This window comes from Diplodia seriata, assembly GCF_021436955.1.
Source record: "Diplodia seriata strain FDS-637 chromosome Unknown scaffold_4, whole genome shotgun sequence".
Lineage (NCBI taxonomy): Eukaryota > Fungi > Ascomycota > Dothideomycetes > Botryosphaeriales > Botryosphaeriaceae > Diplodia > Diplodia seriata.
This window is the reverse complement of record NW_027117311.1, coordinates 1,057,551-1,073,808: the sequence shown is the minus strand read 5'-3', so window position 1 is coordinate 1,073,808 and position 16,258 is coordinate 1,057,551. Positions and strand designations below refer to the sequence as shown.

General features: G+C 57.4%; 8 protein-coding genes across 8 annotated transcripts; 3 read left to right on the top strand and 5 right to left on the bottom strand.

The window, feature by feature from the left end:
• Positions 1-489: 489 nt before the first annotated feature.
• BNA3 (arylformamidase) lies at positions 490-1,897 on the bottom strand (the record flags this gene model as incomplete). The annotated part of the gene is made up of 3 exons (XM_066775642.1): positions 490-1,548; positions 1,598-1,751; positions 1,824-1,897. The coding sequence occupies 3 exons, from the start codon at positions 1,895-1,897 to the stop codon at positions 490-492; spliced, it is 1,287 nt and encodes a 428-aa protein (XP_066633523.1).
• Positions 1,898-2,268: 371 nt separating this feature from the next.
• Positions 2,269-3,876, top strand: MGS1 (DNA-dependent ATPase mgs1; the record flags this gene model as incomplete). Its single annotated transcript, XM_066775641.1, has 1 exon — positions 2,269-3,876. One exon carries the CDS (start codon positions 2,269-2,271, stop codon positions 3,874-3,876), a length of 1,608 nt encoding a protein of 535 aa, XP_066633522.1.
• An 855-nt stretch (positions 3,877-4,731) lies between these two features.
• SLS55_004181 (uncharacterized protein) lies at positions 4,732-6,053 on the bottom strand (the record flags this gene model as incomplete). Its single annotated transcript, XM_066775640.1, has 3 exons — positions 4,732-4,998; positions 5,066-5,172; positions 5,222-6,053. 3 exons carry the CDS (start codon positions 6,051-6,053, stop codon positions 4,732-4,734), a joined length of 1,206 nt encoding a protein of 401 aa, XP_066633521.1.
• Positions 6,054-6,598: 545 nt separating this feature from the next.
• SLS55_004180 (uncharacterized protein) lies at positions 6,599-7,923 on the top strand (the record flags this gene model as incomplete). Its single annotated transcript, XM_066775639.1, has 2 exons — positions 6,599-6,976; positions 7,093-7,923. 2 exons carry the CDS (start codon positions 6,599-6,601, stop codon positions 7,921-7,923), a joined length of 1,209 nt encoding a protein of 402 aa, XP_066633520.1.
• A 298-nt stretch (positions 7,924-8,221) lies between these two features.
• On the bottom strand, positions 8,222-9,253 carry SLS55_004179 (uncharacterized protein; the record flags this gene model as incomplete). Its single annotated transcript, XM_066775638.1, has 1 exon — positions 8,222-9,253. The coding sequence occupies one exon, from the start codon at positions 9,251-9,253 to the stop codon at positions 8,222-8,224; it is 1,032 nt and encodes a 343-aa protein (XP_066633519.1).
• Positions 9,254-10,352: 1,099 nt separating this feature from the next.
• Positions 10,353-11,469, bottom strand: SLS55_004178 (uncharacterized protein; the record flags this gene model as incomplete). Its single annotated transcript, XM_066775637.1, has 2 exons — positions 10,353-11,093; positions 11,149-11,469. The coding sequence occupies 2 exons, from the start codon at positions 11,467-11,469 to the stop codon at positions 10,353-10,355; spliced, it is 1,062 nt and encodes a 353-aa protein (XP_066633518.1).
• A 1,436-nt stretch (positions 11,470-12,905) lies between these two features.
• Positions 12,906-14,218, bottom strand: SLS55_004177 (uncharacterized protein; the record flags this gene model as incomplete). Its single annotated transcript, XM_066775636.1, has 4 exons — positions 12,906-13,258; positions 13,306-13,685; positions 13,741-14,114; positions 14,165-14,218. 4 exons carry the CDS (start codon positions 14,216-14,218, stop codon positions 12,906-12,908), a joined length of 1,161 nt encoding a protein of 386 aa, XP_066633517.1.
• Positions 14,219-14,760: 542 nt separating this feature from the next.
• Positions 14,761-15,621, top strand: SLS55_004176 (uncharacterized protein; the record flags this gene model as incomplete). The annotated part of the gene is made up of 2 exons (XM_066775635.1): positions 14,761-14,889; positions 14,965-15,621. 2 exons carry the CDS (start codon positions 14,761-14,763, stop codon positions 15,619-15,621), a joined length of 786 nt encoding a protein of 261 aa, XP_066633516.1.
• Positions 15,622-16,258: the final 637 nt, after the last annotated feature.

Genomic DNA, 16,258 nt, shown 5'->3' with positions numbered 1-16,258 from the left:
GGATGAGTTCGACAGAAACGAGTCGAGGTTGAGGAGAGGAGGAAAGGTGGAATGACAGGAGAAGAGGGGTGTGTTATTTAGGCGCATTCTACAGCTCGACAGGGCAGCTGCACGGCTCCATGGATTGGGTGAGCTCCTCCGCATATGACGTCGGTCGTGTATCATAGCTCCCGCCGCCGTGGATCCCCCTCGATCGCGCAACCTAAGCGACCTTACTCCGCGAAACAAAACCCAAACGACAGCGCTTAAATCATGAGCTCATCAGCGGGCTGCGCGTTCGCCGGCAACTGCGGCAGTCGGAAATGCAGGTTGGTTAGTGGTTGGGGGAATTGCATGGAATGGCGCTGGACGCTCAAGACAGAGCTTCACGCAGCTGCTTCTTCTAGGTTGCGTAATGTTGAGACATCGGAGCAAGCTCGGATGGGAGTCCGATGCGTGACACATGCATGCTCGCTGCAGAACAGGGAAATCTTTATTTCTAGGCGCCTCTCACTGGAGGTACTTCTTCAGACCCCGCAGTCTATCCTGGGCAAGCTCCAAAACATCATCATTCTTGCACACGGCGAACCGCAGCCAGTCCTCGACAATGTGCGCGTTTTCGGGCGTGAAGAACTCGGTTGGCGGGATAGCCGCGAGGCCGAATTCCTTGATCAGGAACCACGACAGCTTGAAGTCGCGTGGGCGCTCGGCCACATGGGGAGGGAAATCGTAGCCATCGGGAAGCTTCACCTTGGACATGTTGACGAGGACAAAGTAACCACCCTCCGGAATGGAGTACGGCAGCCCCAGCTCGTCCCAGACGGCATTGAACCTGTCCATCTTACCCTTCATCTCCTTCTTGGACTCGTCCCAGAAGTTGTGCTTGTCCGCCTCCTCAAACGCGACGGCCGTGGCTTCCTGCAACGGGCTGACGCTGCTGTAGCAGATGCGGGTATGCGCAGCGCTGACGTACTTGATCAGATGCTCAGGACCGATCAACCAGCCAACTCTCCAACCCGTCGCGTAGAAGTTCTTGCCGCCGGATCCGACGGTTATGGTGCGCTCGGCAAGCTCGGGCGACAGGGTTGCGATACGCGTGAAGGGAACGTAGAACAGGCGGTCGTAGACCTCGTCGGAGAGGACAATGAGGTTGTGCTTGACGCAAATGTCGCCAATGGCCTGCAGCTCCTCCTTGGAAAAGACCTTGCCAATCGGGTTGTGTGGCGTGTTCAGGACGATCATGCGAGTCTTGGAGGTGATGGCAGCCTCAAACTCCTTCAAGTCAATCGTCCACTCGGCCGCCGAAGTGGTCTTGGTGGCGCCGTCCTTGGGAGGGTGCATGGGCACGTAGACGACCTTTCCGCCAGCCATCTCGATGTTGGAGATGTACTGGTCGAAGAAGGGCTCGAACACAATGACCTCGTCACCAGGCTCGACGAAGGCCATGAATGCGCTGAGCATGCCCTCGTTGGCGCCCGTGGTAATGGTGATCTCAGTCTCGGGGTTCAGCGTCTTGCCGAAGAACGGCGAGTACGCATCCGCCAGCGCCTTCTTCAACCTCGGGCGACCCTTTACACAGTCAGCACAGCTTGCGCTTCTTATAATCTGCCACCCGTACCTTGGTAGGAGAGTACTGGTTGCACTCGACGCGGTCGAGAGCATGCTTGGCGGCATCAAGGACGAACTGCGGGGGGTTGTAGCCGAAGAAGCCCTGGCCCATGTTCACGACAGGCGTAACGGGCGTTTGAGCGGCGGCCTCGTTGACAATCGACCTGTATGTGCATGAGTATCTGCCCATGGGCTCGGAGACTCGGAGAGAGAGGAGGGGGAAGAGGGATGCATACCACACATCCTGCTTCTGGCCCGCCACTCTTGCGGCGGGCTTGAACGGATCGCGGCGCGCAGCGGTCGCCGACATGGCTCTCGAGGGCGGAGAAGGGCGGGCAATTGGTGGAAAGGCCAGGCGCGAGTAGGGAAGGGCAAGCTTGGTGGAGAGGGAGGAAGAGAGCGACAGACGGCCTGAGCGCAGCAGCCTCATGTTAGTTTGCTGGTGACTCTTTTCTCGCATCCCACCTACCCACCAGTGCGCGCGCCCGATTACGTGCTTGCCCGCACCAGTGATCGGCCTTAGCCGGGCGGTGACGCCGACTTCGGGCCCTCCGCACGGGAACGAGAAGCTCTGACATGCAAAAGACGCGAAGCTAACGGCCCGTCGCGTCGCCCCAGATCCTCTCTCAGCTCACGACGCGTCTCTTCGCAGCGCCGCCAGTTGGGCCCCGCCCACACATCATGGTCGACTGCCCCATTTGCTCCAAGCCCGTCTCAGAACGCCACATCAATGAGCACATCGATTCTGGCTGCGAGGCCCATACAATCCACCCGACCAATGCACCGCCGCCAACGCAGAAGTCCAATGTCGCCAGCTTCTTCCAACCGCCCTCCGCAAAGCGCCCTTCCAGCCTGCCCGCCAAAAATGCCGAACCCTCGCCGGTGACGTCTCCCATGCCCACCAGGACACAGCTTCCGGTGCCATCCGAACCCTCTGCAAGTGGCTTGAAGAGACCCTTCGAACCCGCAGAGCCAGCGTCCTCGCCGCCATCTCCAAAACGCAATAAGTCCAATGCCTTCCAAAAGGTCGCCCCGCTGGCGGAGCGCATGAGGCCCAGGACTCTCGATGATGTTTGCGGGCAAGCGCTCGTGGGACCTGACGGCGTAATCCGGGGGTTGATTGAGCAGGACCGCGTACCTTCGATGATCCTCTGGGGGGGACCGGGGACCGGCAAGACCACAATAGCACGCCTCATAGCGCACACTGCTGGCTGTCGGTTCGTCGAAATCAATAGTACCAGCTCCGGTGTAGCCGAATGCAAGAAACTCTTTGCCGAGGCTCGTAATGAGTTGGGCCTTACCGGGCGCAAGACGATCATATTCTGCGACGAGATTCACAGATTCAGCAAGAGCCAGCAGGATGTTTTCCTGGGGCCTGTCGAGGCGGGACAGGTCACGCTTATTGGTGCGACAACCGAAAATCCGAGCTTCAAGGTCGTGAACGCTTTGCTGTCACGGTGTCGCACCTTTACGCTCTCCAAGCTCTCCGAGGAGACGGTCACGACCATCCTCCGCCGCGCACTAGAGCGCGAAGCAGGCAATGCCGATACCAGCCTCGTTGACGATGATATGCTAGTCTACCTCGCCGCCTTTGCCGACGGTGACGCCCGCACTGGGCTCAACCTCCTCGAACTGGCCCTGGATCTTTCGACTCGACCGTCCATGACAAAAGACGCCATCAAGAAGTCGTTGACACAAACTCTCGTCTACGATCGTGCTGGCGATCAACATTACGATACCATCTCTGCGTTCCATAAGTCAATCCGTGGTTCCGACCCTAATGCTTCTCTCTATTACTTGGCGCGAATGCTGCAATCCGGCGAAGATCCATTGTATGTTGCGAGACGGCTTATCGTCGTGGCGTCCGAGGACGTGGGCCTGGCGGACAATACAATGCTTTCGCTCGCTACGGCCACGTACGCTGCTTGCGAGAAAATTGGCATGCCCGAGTGCCGTATCAATCTTGCTCACGCAACTGTTGCGTTGGCCATGTCGCCCAAATCGACGCGTGCATATCGCGGCCTCAACAATGCCATAGCCTCGCTTCAGGAGCCAGGAATAGCAGGTTTGCCAGTGCCCGTGCATTTGCGTAATGCACCCACAAAGCTGATGAAGGAGCTTGGATATGGGAAGGAATACAAGTACAACCCGGACTATCTGGATGGGAAAGTCATCCAGGACTACTTGCCAGAGAAGATCCTCGGCAGGACCTTCCTAGAGGACGCCGATCTAGGAACGAAGGTTGACACAGACTTGCCAGAGGAGTTTCATGAGTATGACCTTGGCTAATGGCGCCTGTTTGAGCAATTGCATTACTCATTGGCTAGGAGGCAAAAAGATATCTGAGCGTCGCCTGCGATTGGAGAGTACTAATTCCCTCCGCTAGTGCAGCAAGCGGGCTGTCCTCAAAAGGGAGCCTCTCTTCACAAGCTCGTCCCCGAGCTTATAAGTTATGCCGTGTTGCCAACGACCACAACGCAGGTAAGGCCAACGGCGGCTCGCCACAAGAGTTCAAGGAAGCCGATTATAAGCGGAGTGCTGGAGAATGGGTCGGCCGTAGCATAAAAGCCACTGCGAACTGGTCATATGAAAGCGTGTTGGATGTCAACACATTGGAAACATGTATATGTAAGAGGCGAATTTAGGCGAATGTATAAGAATGAATGGCCGTGACCTGCGAGCCACACTATGTATGTAGTAGAACACGCAATACCCTCGTCATTTCATCTTTTAGTACTAGGGCCTATAAGAATCTATGAGAACGACTTCTACAGCGGGTGCTAGAACAGCCTTTTGCCGGGTTATATATATATTTAATGGGCATATGCCTATAGGTGGCCCTACAGTAATCCCTAATTTTACGGGCTCTCTACGCTTAAAATCTGCCGTGGATTACTCTTAGGACCTCCTAAGAAGCGGTACTAGAGAATACGATACGGCTTTACTCAGTGCCACTGGCAAATGAAGATGAGGAGGAGAGATGGCGATCCTCCCCCAGGTTTCTTGAAGTCTATTATGTGTTTGCATTGTGGATGAATAATTGATCACCAAACTCCCCGACAGTGTTCCCCGAGCTCCTGTAGAGCTACTCCAGCGGCTAGACCCTTACCGCCAATGTTATCATTGGTTCTTTATACACCTGAGCTATGCAACTTCCTGGACCATTCTCCCGGCAAAAGGCGTTTTCACAGTTGCAGGCTTTGAGTTGGTCATTAACTCTCCGAGAGGAGACTCAACCCAATCATAGGGCACCGCAATCTGGCTGTTCTCGGCAGTTTGGATATAGCGAACCCAGAGAGCCGGAGCGCGTTCTTCTTCCTCTTGATCTTCGCCAGCGGCGTCGGCATCGATCTGTGCCTTCCCACGGCGTTTCGGGGCTTGCTTTTTGAGGAGACGATTGATCGTGTCCATCTACAGATGATTAGTTTTCTGCCCAGGGCGAAGCCGTCGGTAGTTAAATGGATTAAGTTGAACTCACCTTCTCTTCTTCGTTGCGTTTCTCGCTGAGATTTTTCCTGCGGCGAGCCATTTCAGCTCTCCGCATGGCATGCTCCTCGGCCGTCAAATGTTTCTTCTTTTGTGCTTCTATCAAGGCGTTAGTACGGTATAAGACAGCCATCTCGTAGTGACGTACCATTTGACAGGGAGATTAGCTCTCCTTCGTAGGTCTCGAAAGCCGCACGCTGACGCCTAGTGAGCTTGCTGAGGTCCGGTGTGCCTGCTCGACTGCCGGACATAGGTGTCTCCTCGTCGCTGTCTATCTCATCATCCAGATCGTCCTCGTCTCCCTCGGCATCGTCTTCCTCGCCATCCTCGTCGTCTTGCTCATCTGCGGAGTCTAGCTCTGAGAGCTCCTCATCCTCACTCTGGTCATCCTCCATGGCCATCTCCTTCGCTTCAACGCTAGGAACCTCCCGATCTGCTTGCGAGACCTTAATGCTAGGCTTCTGCTGTTGCTGCTGCTTCCCTCTCGCCTTGACAGCTGGAGGAGGCGGAGCAGGTAACGAATCCTCCATGTCTACGTCCTCATCGGCGTCGGCGTCGGCATCGGCGTCATCGGCCATATCCTCATCCTCGTCGTCGTCCTCCTCGACATCATCGTCCTCCAGCTCATCCTCGTCCATGTCATCCTCGGACGTCTCCTCGATGATGGCCTTCTTGTTCCGGGAGCTGCGCTGGCCGACGACGATCTCGCCACCCACGAAGCTGTCGCGTGAATTCACGCCGGCATTCCGGCTGCTGCGAGACGGGCCGGTGCTGGCGCCGCTTGTGGCCTCGCGGAGCTTGCTGGGGGCGGCCTTGACGGTGAGGTGGATGGACTGGCGCGTCTCCTCGGGCGAGGTGCGCTCGATGGTAGCGGAGGTGGGGGCAGCAGCTGCGCGGCGCGGACGCGAGCGGGTGGATGTGGGTTTGCTTTGCTGGTCAGCGTTGATCTGGGCGCGCGAGCGCAGGCGGCGGGTGGCCATTGTGGATGTTTGCTGGGGTGAGTTGGGGCTGGGGCAGAAGGGAAGGCGGCTGCAGGTGTATCTGATAGGCTTGGGGGTGGCTCTTGCTCCGAGGCTTGCGTGCCTGGGCGTGTCGCACGGCTTACTCAGGGAGGAGCTGGGTACATACCTATTGTTGCTGGCTTTGTTTGCCTGCGCCGCAGGTGTCCAATCGTCGCTGCCAGACTCGTCGTCGTCGTCGGTGCGCAGCCGCTTGACTGGCCGTCCGCCGCGATCCGCCATGTTGTTCGTGCGAGCGCTATCGGGCAGGGTTCGCAGCTATGTAAAAGGCGGTTCGATACGAAACGCTGCGCAGGACTCTGGAGCTCCAAAGCTGCCCTCACATTCCGCTGGATGCGCGACGGGGCGAGCTGCGCAGCGGGCCGCGGCCTAGGCCTGCACGTGACGCCTGCGCGACCGGCAGCTACTTCTGAATCGCCTGCGTCACAAGCCGAGGTCCCGGCCGCCGCATCGCAGAGCTCAAGTCCGCTCTCACGCCCTCCCTCTGCATCCTAAGTGATGCAACCATGAGCGAACCCCCCTCGGACAAGAAGCCTGGCATCCCCGCCTGGCAGCGCGCCCAGGCGCCACCAACGACGCCATCCGACTCCGCTTCATCCGCCTCGGAAGACTCGCGGCCGCCCACTCCGAGCTCAGACTCAGACTCCACCTCCGAGCACGCCGACGAGCCGCAGCCGGAGGCGCAGCCAAGTTCCCTGGACGCGAACGAACCTCCCAAGGATGCCGCTCTCCTCCTGCAGCAGGCACTCAAGTTTTTGAAAGATCCGTCCATCAAGAATGCACCCGACGACCGAAAGCGGAGCTTCTTGCGCTCCAAAGGCGTAGCCGAGGAAGACATCCAGCTGCTGCTCGCAGATGCGAGGACGCAAGATACACCGCCAAAGGTGGGTACAGCGCCTTTTACAAGCCACTCAGCACTCCGCCTCATCTCGTTTCTCTGAGTTCCCTCTCAACATTCGCCTTTTCGGGCAGTTGACGTAGCGTGCTGACCTTATCGTAGTCCCCTGCGACTCAGCAATCCTCAGCGTCTCCGCCCGCCGCCGCCCGCGCTGTCCTGAAGGAGATCCCACCCATTGTGACGTATCCAGAATTTCTGACCCAGCCAACCTCGCCCCCGCCTCTCATTACCGTCTCGCGTGTCCTCAATGCCATATACGCCGCCGTGGGGCTGGGTGCTGTGACATACGGCGTCTCGAACTACCTCATCAAGCCAATGGCCGAGGAGTTGGTTGGAGCGCGGGCAGAGTTCGCTGTCAATACGAAGTCCAACATTGAGAAGTTCAATGAGAAGTTGGAGGGTATGGTCTCCACTGTACCCAAGCTCGGCAGCAATGGGAAACCATTAGCTCCAGAGCAGGACAAGGATGCAGTCTCTGATGTGGATTCGGACGAAGACCCCACAGAGCTGTATCATCGCGACTTCGGGACACAGACGAGTCCCAATCACTCACGCCGTGCGAGCGTCGCATCTTCCGCAGGCGATTCGGACAAGTCTCCGGCAACGTCGGTTGAGGCACAATCCGCGCATCTGGACAAATTGACTGCTGAGCTGCGCGGTTTCGCATACATGACGAGGGGCAATTCGGTGCAGGACGAAGCTGTACAGACACAGCTAGGGGATTTGAAGAACTACCTCAACGAAATGGCTTTCTCGAGCCCCTACTACGGAAGCGATATCTATGGCACCAGGTATGGCAGTAGTTGGAGAAAATCGGGCGAGGATGATGCCATAGAGGCCTTCAAGGCCGACATCAGAAGTGTCAAGGGTGTTTTTCTTTCATCGAGGAATTTCCCAAGCTCGCAACAAAGAGGACTTGGTATGAGTAGGTGATGTAGGTGATGAGGGATTATCATTGGAACTGTATGGCAGGCGTTGATGAATCTACCCTTACACCGGGCCAGCTTATGTTGATACGACAGGTTGGTACATGCACTACGCGGCGGAAGTGGCCACTGAAATATTTTCCTACCTGTTGAATATTGCATCATCTAACATACTACTACGATGCGCTACGTATACCCTAACTTCTTTTCAAAGCAAGTCTAATAATTCGTATTATGCATTCAACAGTTCTCTTTATTACAGTTGAATCCCCCACATTCCCAACAGCGCTTCATCCGCCCGGGCTTCAATTGACCCGTTCCAGAACTCTTCGCACCCATTCCATCCTTGTCCTATCGGCCATTATAGATATGGTAGCTGACGGGACGAACGCGTGAAACGCATGGGTCCCGCCCGGCCAAACGTGAAGCTCAGCATCGACACCGCATTCCCAAAGCTTCGATGCATAAGCCACATCCTCGTCTCTGAACGGTTCCGCAGAGCCTACGTCAATGAAGGTCGGCGGCAACCCCGACAAATCTGTGGCTCTCGCCGGGGCGGCATAGCAGCTGACTCTCTCGCCGCCCGCCTCATCGCCCAACAGACACTTCCACCCAAAGCCATTCCTCTTCCGGTTCCAAATATCCCCCTGCGCATACTGCCGGCAGGACACGCTATCGTTCCGATCATCCAGCATGGGACACACCAGCAGCTGCGCACACAGCTTCGGTCCCTCCTCATCATCTCTCGCCATCAATGCCACCGCCGCCGCCAGCCCCCCGCCAGCCGACTCGCCTGCCACTATCAGCCGTCGCTTGGCATCGACGCGCAGCTCCCGCGCGCCGTCTCCCGCCACCCACTTCAGCACGGCATAGCAGTCCTCGACGGGCGCGGGGTGTGGATGCTCCGGCGCACGCCGGTACGCCGGGCTCACGACGACGGCGCCGAACTCCTTGACGTACTCGACCATGGTGGCCATGCCGAGGAAGGGGTCGCCGCTCGTCATGCCGCCGCCGTGCATGTTCACGATGCACGGCCGCGGGGCTCCTCCCGCCCCGGCCGCGCCCGCCATGACGTCCACCGCGGCGGGGGCGAAGACGGATATCTCGATCGGCCCGCGCGGGCCGCCGGGGACGGTGCGCGAGGTGTGCACGATGAAGGGGTCGGCGAGGATGGCTTCTTTGATAGGCGCCATGGCCGCGGCAATCTCCGCGCGGTGCTCCTGGACGGCATCCGGCAGGTACAGGTCCGGGGTGTCCGGGAAGCGTGGCAGGCCGGCGTAGATTTCGGGATCGTAGGGCGGGCGGGGAAGGAGGTTCTCGGGTGAGATGGCGGCCATTGTGTAAGAGTGAGGTTTTCTAGCGAAAAGTTTGTTGTGTGAAGTCTTGTAGAGGAAAGGGTGGACGAAAGGGTGGGTTGCGTGAACTTATGGGTTCGGAGAGTGGTTTGACGTCGGTATAAAAAGCAATTCCTGCGGAATGCCCCCCGCCGCTTAACGCGACCTGCTGCAGTCACAGTTTGGGGCGTGCATTGGAGAGCCATGGGAACCACGGGAGTCGGAATTCACCTCATTCGTCCGGTTTGTAAGCTCTAAACCAAGCCGCGAGCATAATCAGGGTCCAGTCCGAAACAGGCAACCCAGGTGTTCCTTCTAGATCCGCTCCTATCCTCCACTTAAAGGCTAGTAAGCACTACACTAAGGTGATGCTTTACGTCTAGCTAGATCAGTGCGGTGGCGGACTTTGGCGAGTTGCGCTACGTGAGGGCGATCTAGTTCGAGCGAGGCTGTTTGTTTTTGCCTGTGGCGGCACAGCAACGGAAAGGGCTTACAAACGCGTTCTCCACGCGGACAAGCAACCGCATTTTGAAAGGGTGGTCAACGGCAAAGGTACAGAAAATTACTACTCTTTTTGTGGGTCGATATCAGCAATGCCATGTCGTCCGAAGCTTCGTCCGTGCCTTAGTAACTCGCTGGACAAAACACCTCTCACCGATTGTGATGATGGTGCCTAAGCGCCATCAACGCAGCATTTTTGTCGGCTACATTCACCTGACCGAAAGTTTACAAGACGATAGAACGAGACACTTTTCTTAATGGCGTTTGTCTGAAGACAGACATCGTGCATTTTGATTGCAGAGACATACTGCCAGGCTTATTCTCCCGGAATCTAGATATATATCGCCATCCTTTCTACGAAGACCGGAAAAGAAGAATCGGAAGCTTCGTGACCATGTCTTTCCCAATGTGACCTTTTTGGTCGTGAACAACATTATAATCCAAACCGAACGCCTGCAACAACGCATGGCACAGCTCTTTTCTGCCAAATGGAAGGGGCAAATGCCCGGAGGTACTCGAAACACCATGCAATGCCACCTTGTATAGTCTGACGTCAAGAACATTCCGTCAAATTTGTAAGGAAGGAAAGCGGTTCAATGGCTTAGAGCGAAGCCTTCTCGATGCGGTTGCCCTGCTCGTTGAAGAAGATCTTCTTGCCGGAGCGCAGACTCTCCTGGAGAGCGCAGCCAATGCGGACGGCCTGGACGGCGCCCTCAAGCTTGAAGGGGAGCTCAGTGTTGTCGAGGCAAGCGGCGGTGAACTCGTTGGCCTCCTGGACGAAAGCGTACTCGAAGCGGCCGTAGTAGTGCTCGGGGATCTCGCGACGGATACCGTTGGGCTCGTGCATCTCGACAAGCGAGCCCTGGGGGTTACCGTTCACGACGAGCTTGCCCTCAGTGCCGATGATCTCGGACATGTCGTGCTGGCCGGCTGCCATGATGCGCGAGGAGTAGAAAGTGGCGAGTTTGCCGTTGTAGAACTCAACAACACCGACACCGTTGTCGACATCACCGTATTTCGCCAATTCAGGAGACACAGCGGTGATACCCAAGGCAACGACGGACTTGACCTTGGAATCTTGGCCGAAGTACCACAGCGCAAGGTCAATGTCGTGGATGTTGCAGTCGACGAAGATGCCACCAGAAAAGCGGGCGTACTCAACGAAGAAGCCGGACGGGTCGAGCTTGTCGCAGGTCTGGCTGCGGAAAACGGAAGGCTTGCCAATGCTTCCAGTTTGCATGCGTTGGAAGGCGTCACGGTAGCTAGCGTCGAAGCGGCGGGAGAAACCGCATAGAACCTTCAGGTGCGGCTTCTTGGCGGCGGCATCAACAACGGATTGAGACTGGTAGGAAGCTATTAGTTATCTATTAGAGCACCGGTCGGTGTTTTGCACTCACCACTTCGATGCTTGTGGAGAGCGGCTTCTCGCATAGCACGTGCTTGTTAGCCTCAATGGCCTTGATGGCCTGCTCGGCGTGAGCAGTGGTGACGGTGGCGACGACAACAGCCTCAAGGCCGGGGTGCTTCAGCATCTCCTCATAGTTGTCGTAGACCTTGACCTCGGGCAGGTTCTTCGCCGCCCACTCGGCCTCCTTGGGCTCGGGAGTGAAGGCTGCCACGACGTTGGCACGGGGAGTGCGGGTAAAGAAGTTGGTGGCGTGGCGAGCGCCCATGCGGCCGAGGCCGGAGATGGCAATGTTGAGCTTCCTGGGGGCCATTGTGTCGTCGTGTGGTGTAGTGAGGAGGTACGAATGTCCGGCGGAGCGAAAGGAGGTGGATGGGGACAGGCCGAGGCTTTCAAGTGCGGATGGAGAGCGAGGTTCCGGTTGGGGAGGAGCTATCCAGGACTGGAATAGAGACTGTAGGCGACCGAGCATGGCAGGTCAGATGAAGAGTTCAGGCAAGGCCATTGGGAGACAAAGGAGATGGAGACGTACGAGGGGAGCTATTTGGGGCCGAGAACGGAGCTCGTCGGACAGCGGGTAGGTAGCGGAGTGTTGAGGGAAAGGCGTGCAGAGAAGAGTGGCGGGAGGACAGCGAGGGCAGGCAGCTTATATTGCAGTCTCTGGAGTCTGGTCGTGGTAGCTCGGGCAGGGGAGCTGGGGTTGTGGATTGGCAAACCTGCTAGCACCGCGCATTCTGCCGCCTCTCCACACTTTTTGGCAGGCATTGCGGCCTCACCGCCCGGCGGGATACCCACCGACCCCTGCTCGCTATTGGCGGCCGTGCTTGAGCGCCGCGCAAAGGGTCCCACCGGGCCATGTCTTCGGAATTTCCTTCCCTCGCTCGCTCTCCGCAGAAGGTTTACGCTCTTCGGAACGCTCTCTTCGATCGTCCTCCGGGAACTCGTTTCCCACTACGCTCGATTTCGGCTGGCTCTTCCGGAAACGCCTGCCTCCTGCCACCACTCCAGGCTGTCGCCGCAGCTCGTGACGCAAGCCACGCCCCTCCACCACCCCGCTATCTCCAGATCGCAGAACCCCTCCTGTGCGCCTGAACGCTTATCCACGGTGCGATTGCCGCTAACCCCGGACTTGCCTGCAGCCGCACCCGACTTTCTCCATGGGGTGCAAAAAAGCGGGTGTTGCCCCTCCGAAGCCCGCGTCGCCCCTCCGCATTTGGACACGTCTCACGCCTCAAATGGCTATCGTGGACTGCCCCTTCAAGGCTGCTTATTGAGTCCCTCGGTCCACATGATTCAAGTCAAATCTTTCAATTGCCTACTTGCCAGGTCGCCTATCCATTGTGATTCATTCCAGGATCTCTGCATGGCACAGCTCTGTGCCTTAACACGCGCGTCGGCAAATGCGACGTACTCAATTGCTTAGCATCCGCTCAAGTTATGATGCCGATGTTCCGAATTAATTGCCCGCCCGCTCCATTGCCTGCCGGTTACCGTGCTGGGCGCGGGAGGATGGACCATAATGACCGTGTTGCAAATATTGTATTCAAAATACTATTTTCCAACCCCCGGGCTACTCAATGGTAAGAAATGCTTCACTCCACACCACACCACATTATGCAGGGTAATCGACACTAAATATCCACCAACTCCAGACATGCACTGTACATTATTCTTGAACTCCCATCTCATAGCCTGGGGCTCGACTTCCCGTTAGCCCTTAGCTGGAAGGGTAGCTACAGCTTGGTAGCCTTACCGTGGCTCATCACTGGTCTCAACCACGACCTTCAGCACCAGCTTGCCCTGATCATCCTTGGTCTTTGCTGCCATTTGGAACGCCTCCGGAAGAGAGTCCAGGCCCTTGTAACGGTGCGTGACCAGTTTAGAAAAGTCAGGGTAGTCCGGACCGGGCTGCTTCGACACAACTTCGATACCGGTGGGGTAGGTATTGGCGTAGCGGAAGACACCCACAATGTCCACCTCGCGCAGTGCCGCAGCGGATATGGGAAGAGTCTGAATGGGATGGCCCATTCCTATGAGAAGGACTCGGCCACCGGGCCGGGATGCCTGCTCTATGTCAGTCGTCTTGTTCACGGCGCCGTTGACTAGATTTGACGTACGTAGATACCGGCCTGCAAGCAGGACGGCACACCAGTGCACTCGAAGACAGCATCGACCTCGCCAAATTCCTCTCCAGTTGTCTTCTTCACCTTGCCGATAGCAGCAGCAGTTTCACGTGCAATGTCCAGGTTTTCTTCAATCGTCTGGCCGCGCTTCATCGGAACAGTGAATCCAGCATGCGCGAAGCCGTTGTTGACAGCAAAGTTGACGCGGCCCTCGTCGATATCCGCAATCACGACGTTGCTAGCGCCGGAGATCTTCACCATACCAGCAACCAACAGACCGACAGCACCTGCACCGAAGACAAGGACGGAGCTAAGCGGAGGAAGCTGCGCACGGCGGGTAGCGTGAATAGCGACACCGAGCGGTTCGAGAAGCGCCCCCAGGTCAAGAGAGAGGGTTTCGGGCAGCCTGTAAGTCCGCATAAGTCTCATCTCCTAGCCCACGACGCCCGATCGTGACTCACTTGTGGCACCACTTGGACGGGTGATTGATTCTATCCTGGAGAGTGCCCTGGGCATGGGGGAAAGACTTTGCAGAGCTCCGGAACCTCATGCCTTTGCAGATATTGTACCTGCCCTCCTTGCACCTCTCACACTCGCCGCAGGGTTGACCAACTTCGAGAGCAACCTTGTCACCGACCTTGAAGTTGGCTGCTGCGTCGGAGCCCACTGCCACGACGACACCGGCAGACTCGTGACCTAGCGATAGAGGCTCCTGCACAAGAATGTCGCCATTGCGGTAGTGGTTGTAGTAGTGCAGGTCGGAGCCGCAGAGGCCTGTAGCCCTCACCGCGACTTGGAGCTCATCCGCCGCCGGCGCAGTGAGCTCGCGGTTTTCCTGTAGCTAGTCAGCACCATGCCGGGAGCAAGACTGTTGCATGAGCTCACAATTTTGAGGTCTTTGGCACCGTGAAGCACGGAGGCGCGAATGGAACCGCACATTGTGGGCGATGTGTACAGCTATCTTTTTGGGGAGCAGAGAGCGCAATTGAAGCTGGAGAAGCTGGGTGGAAGGCAACTGTGTAGAGGAAGGGAAATGTGGAGCTTGGAGGTGTCGGACGAGCGCAGGATATATCTCAGAGCAATTGCGGCCTCGAGCCGCGGGGAAGTTGCGGCGAACGGAAAGCTATACCCATTGGACCCAGCGAGCTCTCCCGGGCTGACAGGGGTGGCGCGCCAATAACGGCAGAGCAAGCGCGTCGGCTACTGACTCAAAGGCCGAGGGCCCCGCGCTGCCTGCCCCGCGCGGGCTTCGACTGCCCCGCGCGTCATGCCACGCTCTGGAGCAAGCCAGCAAGCTTCCTTGCAGCACATAGCCATGGCAACCCTTCTCCGATGTCCGGGCCTTTTCATCTGAGCTTGCCCGAATTCTTCATATTGTCCGCATGGCCCAGCAACGCCTAGGCAAGCTTCACCAGCAACTTTCCCCCCAACTTTCCTCCGCAGCTCTCCCCCTAACATCCTCCTCTTCTCCATCTTCCACCATGACTTCCGTCCAGAAGCTCTTTTCCCTCGAGGGCCAGACGGCGCTCGTCACGGGCGGCACCCGGGGCATTGGCCAGGCGATGGCCGTAGCATTGGCTGAAGCTGGCGCCGACCTCATCCTAGTCCAGGTATGTTGAGCGTGCGATAGCTAGCTGAGACCTGGGTTGGCCTCAAGCTGGAGCTTAGCGACTGACATGTTCCAGCGCGACACCTCCAACACCGCAACCAAGTCCCAGATCGAGTCCTTGGGCCGGAAAGCCACCATCTATACCGCGGACCTGAGCGATCCGAACTCCGTCTCAGAAGTAGTTCCCAAGGTCACCGGCGACGGCCATAAGATCGACATTCTGCTCAACTGCGCCGGCATCCAGAAGCGGCACCCGGCGCACCAGTTCCCGGACGAGGACTGGGACGCGGTGCTGCAAGTAAACCTCCGCACCGTCTTCACCCTCTGCCGTGACGTTGGCGCCCACATGCTCGCCCGCGACCCCGACTCGACAGGCCGCCGCGGCGCCGTCATCAATGTTGCTTCGCTTCTTTCCTTCCAGGGCGGCATCACCGTGCCGGCCTACGCGGCCAGCAAAGGAGGCGTGGCGCAGCTGACCAAGGCGCTGAGCAACGAGTGGTCGAGCAAGGGCATTGCGGTCAACGCCATTGCTCCGGGATACATTGCGACCGAGATGAACACGGCGCTGATCAACGACAAGAACCGAGCCGATAGCATTTTGGCACGCATTCCGGCGGGCCGATGGGGAAGCCCTGAGGATTTCAAAGGTGCCGTAGTGTTCCTGGCCTCAAGGGCGGCAGGATACGTGGGCGGCGAGGTGTTGACCGTGGATGGCGGCTGGATGGGTAGGTAAAAGCAGAGTACAAAAAGATTTCTAATAGAAAGAGAGCATAACGCGAAGGAATCGACCAGCATTAAGAGTTTGAACTGCTTTCGAATCTGGATAAATAATTCTCATCTTAATTTTCGTCATCTCATGTCTTCAGCCAATCACCGACCGGACATTACAGGTTGCGTTTTCATTCCTCCTACCTTGATGTCCTGCATCGGACGTGTCTCAAGGCAAGCGCGCTATCACGTGTCGGCAACGAAGCCACTCCTCTCGCTTCTGTCTTCTCCCATATCCCCGAAATCTGGGGTAAGTCTTGTTAGGAAGTAGGAAGACAGATCTCGTGGGGTGACCGTCTCCGCTTCCTCATCAAGCAATCTTTTCCGAGAGGGCACGGCAGCCCTCAAGGCGCTAAATCTGCCGTTCGATCGTTTTTCCCGCTTTCGTCTCGTTCCCGTCCTGACTGCTCTTCTCGAATGCAGAGAAGGCGCCCTGACTTTCGGCCAATTCAGACCTCAGAAATGGCAGTCTTCGCCCACTCCACTTACACCCGTCCGCCAACCATCAACCCGACGATGTCTTGCGTTAACTCTCCAAACCCATACACAGTTCACACTAACTGGTCGCAAAGTTCTTTCGGCACATGGGCCCTGCGAGACCG